The 7,801-nt window shown below is 52.4% G+C and overlaps 1 protein-coding gene across 3 annotated transcripts in view; it reads right to left on the minus strand.

Moving 5' to 3' along the window:
- Nucleotides 1–907: 907 nt before the first annotated feature.
- Nucleotides 908–7,801, minus strand: part of Bicra (BRD4 interacting chromatin remodeling complex associated protein) — a 75,762-nt gene continuing 68,868 nt past the window's right edge. For all 3 annotated transcript variants that reach the window (XM_028779563.1, XM_028779564.1, XM_028779562.1), the window contains 5 exons: nt 6,389–6,450; nt 5,312–5,460; nt 5,016–5,110; nt 4,742–4,844; nt 908–2,778 (listed from right to left, as the gene is read on the minus strand). In XM_028779563.1, the coding sequence (XP_028635396.1) occupies nt 1,673–2,778; nt 4,742–4,844; nt 5,016–5,110; nt 5,312–5,460; nt 6,389–6,450 (1,515 nt within the window). In that variant the 3' untranslated portion in view covers nt 908–1,672. The remainder of the gene's footprint in view (nt 2,779–4,741; nt 4,845–5,015; nt 5,111–5,311; nt 5,461–6,388; nt 6,451–7,801) is intronic.

Raw genomic sequence — 7,801 nt, forward strand, 5'->3', positions numbered from 1 at the left:
GCCAGTGCTTTCAAATGCTGAGCCATCTCTTCAGTCTCTATTTGTTTGTACTTTAAGACAGAGTCTTGTATAGCCCATGCTGGCCTTGATCTTGTATAGCCCAGGCTGGCCTTGATCTCCCCAAGTAGTTGAAAAGAATCTTGAACTGATTCTCTTGCTTCCACCTCCTGAGTGCTGGGACTATATGCACATACGCCACACCCCTAAGTGTCTCTACGCTTTCTGTGTCTCTGTGCCCACCCATGTAAATTTATGTGTACCACATGTGTTCACCAACCCAAAGGAGACCAGAAGAGGGTGTCATATCCCTGGAACTAGAGTTATGAGCAGCCGTGTGGGTGCTAGGAACCAAACCTGGTCCTCTGCAAGAGCAGTAAGCGCTCTTAGCCACTAAGCCATCTCTGCAGCCCCATAAATGTCTTTGGACAGAAAATTATCTAAAACAAAGTACTGCGTGAATGGTTGATAATATTGACTCTAGATTGCCAGGGTCCCAATCCCAATCCCACATTCCCTGGACCAATGGTTTGGAGCATTTTCAAAGTACAAATACTGAGAACTGACAGTACTGGTTTCAGAGGCAGGGAATTCCAAACCACCTTCTAATTAAAAAAACAAACAAAAACCCTTTGTGTGTGGGCACATGTGCCACTGCATGTATGTAGTGGTGGTTGGAGAATAACTTGAGGGCATGGCTTTTTTCCTTCTCATGTAAGTCCTAGGGATCAGATTAGGGTCATGGAAAATGTCACTGCATCTACTGAGCCATCTCACCAGCCCTGCAGCGCTTAGAATATGGACGTTCATGCAACATACGACATTCCTCTCTATTGGCTTTGTTCCAACCCACCAACACTATTCCCAAAATAACACACCCAAAACCAACAGGAGCCAGAGGGGGCCTGAGTACAGTTTTAAAAAAAAGGATCAGCTTTTAATTTACAAGAGTTCTAGATGTACAGAATTCTCCCTTAAAAAAATCGTTATACACAATAAATACAGTACAAAAAAGAAATCTTTATCTTACAGTACTAGTTTTGTCTCCGAGATTTCAAAACGTGGCGGGGGTGGGCTGGAGGCAAGAAGAATACAGGGAAGACTGCTTGGGAGAAGGAAGGAAGACCCCGTGTCTTGTTCCTCTGGAGGGATGGGGGTGGTGGGACTCTCTCTCTCTCTCTCTCTCTCTCTTGTGTACACGCACACACACAGGATGACTCAGGCGAGTGCATGTATGGATGGGATGCAGGTACTTTAGGACACTGGCTTGAGTCCTTTTAAGAGTCGAGCCTCTCTGAAGTTCTCTCCCCGCTCTGAGTGCCCCGACTGTGATCCATGAAGCCAATCAGACAAGACCTTGTATTCAGATGTTACCAGTGCATCAACCTAGTAGCCCAGTCCTGGGCAACACTCACGTATCCCCTGTCCTGCTCTGTACCAGGGGGACATAGTACCTTATAGCCCACCTTCCCCTAGAAAACCCACGCCCCATCCCAAATCTCTAGCCAACGTGGAAGCAGGAAGGTGGGGGAGGCCTTTGTGACTCAAATAACTTAGGCAAGAATTGTCAGGGGAACTGGGTTAGTGCCCCCTAGAGGTGGAGGTTGGCTGTCAGGCTGCTCTCCTGGAAGTGGGGTTGGGGACACCCGATGAGGGCTGCAGGAGCAGCCCAGTGTTATCTGTTCAACGTCCTGGCACCGAGGCCACCATTGTGACTAGAGGGTGGGAAGGCATCAGGCCTGTGCAGAGGCGCTGGGGATGTGGGGGTGCCAGGCGTGGGTCCTGTATGGGGGTACGGGCCTGTGGGTGTCCGGCCGGGGGCCTGCTGCAAGTTAAGGATGCTGTCGATGGCGCTCTGCAAATGCTCAGTAAGTGTATCATCCTGCGGGCTGTCACTAGAGAAGCTGGCCTGGTCCACGTCCGGGGACTCGGACTTCCGTCGTTTGGCTGGGGGTAGCACGGGTGCTTCCCAACTGGGTTCAGTGGGGCCCTGGATGGTAGCAGAGGCTGGGGTCTCTGGGGGTGGTGGGCCGCCCTTCAGAACCCGCTGATACAGTTCGTCCTCCACCGCGGCCAGCTCCCGGATCAGCCCACTGGTGGCTTCGTCTACTTTGGCGGGCAGTGGGGTGGGGCTGCCCGCAACCCGCGGCCGTCCCTGTGCACCCTCAGCAGCACTAGGATCGCCCAGGTTTTCTCGATAGGTCTTGCGCAGTGGTAGACGTGGGCAGGACGCAGGCACCGTGGGTTTGCGTACTGCAGGTGGGGGATGGTCCAGAGTGCCATTCATCTGCGCCTGCGTGGCAGGTGGGAGTGGGGGCGGAGCTGGGTGTGGCGGAGGCTCCGCCCCCTTTGCAGGGGTTGGAGCAGGAAAGGGCTGGTGCACAGGATCCAGTGCAGTGTTGTGCACCACCTTGCTGAGCCCTGCCTCCTGCTTGATCTTGAGTTTGAGGCCAATGCGGCTCCGGGCCTCATAGGTCTTGATGGGTGGCCGGTTACGAGAGGGCATGGGGCCGTCCTCATCTGCGTCCAGGGATGAGGCGACAGAGGATGAGGATGAGGACGTTGATGACAAAGATGATGACGCCCGGGCCCAGGTCACTGACGGGGAGCCGCCAGCCCCACCGTGCCGGATCACTAGTTTGGTGGGCAGATGAGGAGGGGGTTGGGCAGATGTTCCAGATGTGGAGGACGAAGATGATGGGCCATGGCTGGGGAGCCGGTGACCCTCGGAAGACACTGGAACAGGGAAACCAAGGGAGCGGGAGGAAGACACGTACTCATCTGCAGAGTTGGGACAAAGAAAACCCATGGGGTGGTTAGCTAAGATGCCTAAGGTACTTGTACACAGAGCATCTTATCTTCTGGTCCAGGGTGAGTCTAGACCAATGGTTCTCAACCTGTGACCTGCAATCCCTTTGGGGATTGAACAACTCTTTCATAGGGGTTGTACATCAAATATCATGCATATCAGATATTTACATTACAATGCACAACAGTAGCAAAATGACAGCTATGAAGTAGCAAGGAAAATATTTTTATGGTTGGGGGTCAGGAACTGTATTAAAGGGCGGCCGCATTAGGAAGGTCGAGAATTACTGATCTAGATCGAACTAAGCCTTGAGCCATCCACTCTGCAGGATTGCTTTATCAGCGACCCCAAAGCCCTCCCTAAAGCTTCACAGCAACCAAGGTTTGAATGTGTGTGAAATGAGCAATAAGAATTTAAGACAAGTCGGGCGGTGGTGGCGCACGCCTTTAATCCCAGCACTTGGGAGGCAGAGGCAGGCGGATTTCTGAGTTCGAGGCCAGCCTGGTCTACAGAGTGAGTTCCAGGACAGCCAGGGCTATACAGAGAAACCCTGTCTCGAAAAACCAAAAAAAAAAAAAAAAAAAAAGAATTTAAGACAAAAAAAGTACAGTCCCAAGCAGGGTGTAGTGGCCTACCTACATCTGCCATTTTGGCTTCTCAGGAGGCTGACAGGGAGGATCTAGAGTATAAAAGCCAGCCTGGGGACTTAGTGAGACCCTGTTTCTAGAAAAATGAAGTCTAAAACAAATAAAACAGGATTAGAAAGTGGCTCAGTGGTAGAGCCCCTGCCTAGAATTCCCCAGTGAGGAGCTGGGGGCGTGGCTCAGTGGTAGAGCCCCTGCCTAGAATCCTCCAGTGAGGGGCTGGGGGCGTGGCTCAGTGGTAGAGCCCCTGCCTAGAATCCCCCAGTGAGGAGCTGGGGGCGTGGATCAGTGGTAGAGCCCCTGCCTAGAATCCTCCAGTAAGGGGCTGGGGGCGTGGCTCAGTGGTAGAGCCCCTGCCTAGGATCCCCCAGTGAGGGGCTGGGGGCGTGGCTCAGTGGTAGAGCCCCTGCCCAGAATCCCCCAGTGAGGGGCTGGGGGCGTGGCTCCACAGTACAGCCATAGCCTACCTTGAGTTTAAACAAGTGCTGCCAGGTTCTTTCCTTGTTTTCTGATATGCTAGGCATGTGCTCCCTGTAAGGCATGCTCACAACCCCTGGCAGGTTGTTTATACCTTTGACTTATTCCCATGTTGCCTATCAGACTTGTTACAGAAGTTCTTGTGCGTGCTCACAGAGTCCTGCCGAGTCACTAGGAACACTCAGAAGACACATCACCTTCCTTAATGACAGAAAGCCCTAGAACATACCCCGAAGGATTCAGAGAGATTATACACTAGTGTCCTGGTTCCTGTGAGTACTTGAGAAGGTCAGGGCTGGGGAAGTAGGAAGCTGAGTGTTGCTGGTGTTGTTTAAAGAGAATAATAGTATTGAATGTAGAAGGCATACGGGGTCTTTTGGAAAAGCCAGGGACTGGGGGTGTGACTGCATGCTTTCCTTGAAGAAAGGGTAAGGCTTGCAAGATGTTCAAAGTTCAAGAAGGAGGAAAGCTCGTTCTTAAAAGCGGTACAAACACAGAACGGGCACAGAGTAGGTGTGGCAGAAACCTTGTTTGCGCCTCAGCCCTGGCTCTTCTCTCTCGCTTTTTCATCAAGCTGAGGCTGGCAGAAAAGCCATTCATTCTAGAAGGCAGGGTGGAGAGCTACAGCAAAGGAGGCAGGAGGGGCTCTCGCACCCCCTGGTGGTAAGGACAGGTAAAGCCACTCAACACTCTTTATAGACCAGGCTGGACTCAAACTCTCAGAGATCATTGAGCCTCAACCACATCAGGTTGCTTGCTGGAAACCTCAGCACCCGGGAAGTAGGGGATGCCTCACCCTTCCCTCCCCTCTCACCAGGCTTCTCCTTGGCGAGCTGCTTATCCAAGGCAAGGGTGGTCTTCTCCTCCTGAATGAACATTCGGTCAATCATAACCATCTCCGCCGAAGGACTGACTCTCTGCGGTGGGTTGATATAAAGGACATATGAAAAAGCAAACGGGTGGCAGGATGTGGTCAGGCTTGGACCATCTGCCTCCTTTCCATCTTCCCTCCCAGGTAAGAGACCGCCCCACCCCCCATAAGAACAGTTCACAGCAGGGGTGGGACCCCAATAGCTTGAGAATCCTACCCTGGACTCTTCCAGAAGCAAAAGCCGATATTTATTGAGCATGGCCTGGGTACGTTTGAGCAGCTGCGTAGAGACAGTCTCAAATTCTTCATCCACTGGAAGAAGAAAAGCCACACGGGGGTTGGGGGGTGGGGTTGGTGGGGAATGGGGTGGAGGTGACACAGGGCACTTGTGGCCAACGGTGGGCAAGCACGCAATGCTCAACCCATTCCGTGCTCTGTGGCCTGAATACTGAGGGCTGGTGGATGAGCTGAGGATACTTGGGGACACAGGGGGAGATCAGCGGGGAGCCTCACCTTTATGGTAGTCGCTGGGGGAGGGGAGGGCGCCTTGGTAGACATGGTAGGGCAGGAGTCGATGGAGAGCGTCCTCGAAGGAGGGGAAGGCTGTCTTGTAATCGGGGTGCAGGACAGAGCCCTGATGTTTGTGCAGATGCTCCAGGAAGCTGTGGGTGGGGTTAGACCACACATACAGAGCTGGGGGTGAGGACCAGGGAAACTGATCCTGGACCTCAGCCCGAGCGCGCCAACCTGGCTCCCTGCAGTCCACTTATCTCATGGCTTCCCCGGCTATGGACCGAAGTTAACAGATAACTGAAGGGGAAAGAGAAGCCTGGGAGAGTGAGGGGACATCGCTTCTGCTTAGAGGATCCAATGGAGAGAGGGAGGGGTTGGGAGTGGGGTGGGAACCTTAAGGTCCATGCTAGTCTGCCTCCTGCCACCAGGGGGCAGGACCTCTCCGCAGCTAGGGTTGCTCAGGAGAGGGTTACATTTTAAGAGCCTGCTCATTTTCTTGTGGTTTTCTTCAGAATCTCTACTACAGTAGGTTCGGTTTCCCTATCACACGACCACGTTCCCATTAGACAAGCCTAGAAGGCCAGCCCTCTGGCACCACGGGGCAGAGTTCCTGATATTGTTTATTTGCTGTGGTCTTGGAACCAGTGAGTGTTTATAAACACCATTTATTCCTCCAAAACAGCTCAAAGGCCGGCCCTCACCCAACAGGCAGCCATGTCGCCACGTATTCAATGAACCGAGGTCCTTAAAACTTCCTTACTCATCTTCCCTGGCCTGCAAACTTGTGTGTACTTAACTCACAGGCCTGCCTGGACACCCCTGGAACCTATTCACGCATTCACTTTCTAACTGGCTCTTCCCCACCACACCTGAAGAGCTAAAGAAACAGTGCCCGGATGGAACTGTAGATGGAGTCCAGGGGCTTGAAGTCAGCAGCCTGCCAATGTCCCACTGACCCCACTTCTATCTAGCCCTTGGCAGAAGGGAAACTGAGGTCAAGAGGGAATCTGCACACAACTATAGACAGTCAGAGCAGTGGGGGTGGGGCAGACCTGGAGGCAGGTAGCTGTGTCTTACCAGGCTTCTTTGCTGGGTTGCAGTAGGGGCTGTTTCTTCAGGCTACACAACTTGCTGTCATACTGTGGAAAGAGGTAAGATGAGTGACAGGTGTTGTTAGGAAGAAGCCTTCTCTGCCTCCTCAGCCTACATCCTCCCTCGAGCCAACGACAGGCGGTAAGGGAAGTTGGTCCCAGTTACAGCATCCTTGTCCATCAAGAGAAACCTGGTGAGAATGCCAGGTGTGGTATCTATGCCTGCATCCTGCTTAGCCTTAACTGTCAACTTCACATTGCCTAGAGTCACCCAAGAGGAGAAGCCTTAACTGATGCCTGGCCTCTTAGGGATTATCTAGATTAATTGAGGGCCCAGCTTTTTGTGGGTGGCTTTACCATTCCTAGACAAGGTGGTCCTAGGCTCTGTAAGAAAGAGCCCGTGAATGAGCAAGCCGCAGTGCTCCTCCATGATCTCGGCTGCAGTTCCTGCCCTGGCTTCCCTCAGTGACACACTGGAAGTGTAAACTAAACAATCCCTTTCCTCCCCTAAGCTTTTATAGGTTACAATCTTTTGTTATTGTTGGGACAGGGCTCCTCTGTGTAACCTTGGAACTCCACTCTGTAGAGTAGTCTGGCCTCAAACTCAGAGATTCACCTGCCTCTGCCTCCCAAGTGTTGGCTGGGGTTAAAGGTGTACACCACCAACCAGCTGGCTACAGTCTTATCATAGCAACAGATAGCAAACAGGACAGCCTGTAAACCCAGCACTTGGGAGGCACAGGTGGGAGTTCAAGGACAGCCTCAGATACAGAGATACCCTCACCACCCCACCCCACCTCAACAACCAAGGAGGGAAGAGGCAGATGGACAGACAGCTATGAGTTAAAGAGAGTCTGGTTTGCTTAGTGGGAGAAGGCTATTAACAAGTAGGTCTAAGCCCTTGGGCTGCCCACTGGTGTCTACTCTGTGCCAGCCTAGGGTAGGTCTTTGAATTTCACCATGATTAATATCCTTCCTTGTCTCCTCTCTCCCTCTAGTGAGTTTAGTGTAGATATTCTTTTTTTGTTTGTTTGTTTTGTTTTGTTTTTTGAGACAGGGTTTCTCTGTGTAGCCCTGGCTGTCCTGGAACTCACTCTGTAGACCAGGATGGCCTCGAACTCAGAAATCTGCCTGCCTCTGCCTCCCAAGTGCTGGGATTAAAGGCGTGTACCACCACTGCCTGGCAAGTGTTGATATTCTTAATTTGTGATAACTGGTCAGTCCAAACTTCCTTACTATACCAAGGGTCAAATCCAGGGGTTTACATAAGCCAGGGCTCCACCCCGAAGCCATGTCCCCAGCCTCTTACTGGGGGATTCTAGGCAGGGGTTCTACCACTGAGCCATGCCTCTAGCCCCTCACTGGAGGATTCTAGGCAGGGGCTCTACCACTGAGCCAC

The sequence above is a fragment of the Grammomys surdaster genome, unplaced genomic scaffold, assembly GCF_004785775.1.
Source record: "Grammomys surdaster isolate TR1022 unplaced genomic scaffold, NIH_TR_1.0 354, whole genome shotgun sequence".
Classification (NCBI taxonomy): domain Eukaryota; kingdom Metazoa; phylum Chordata; class Mammalia; order Rodentia; family Muridae; genus Grammomys; species Grammomys surdaster.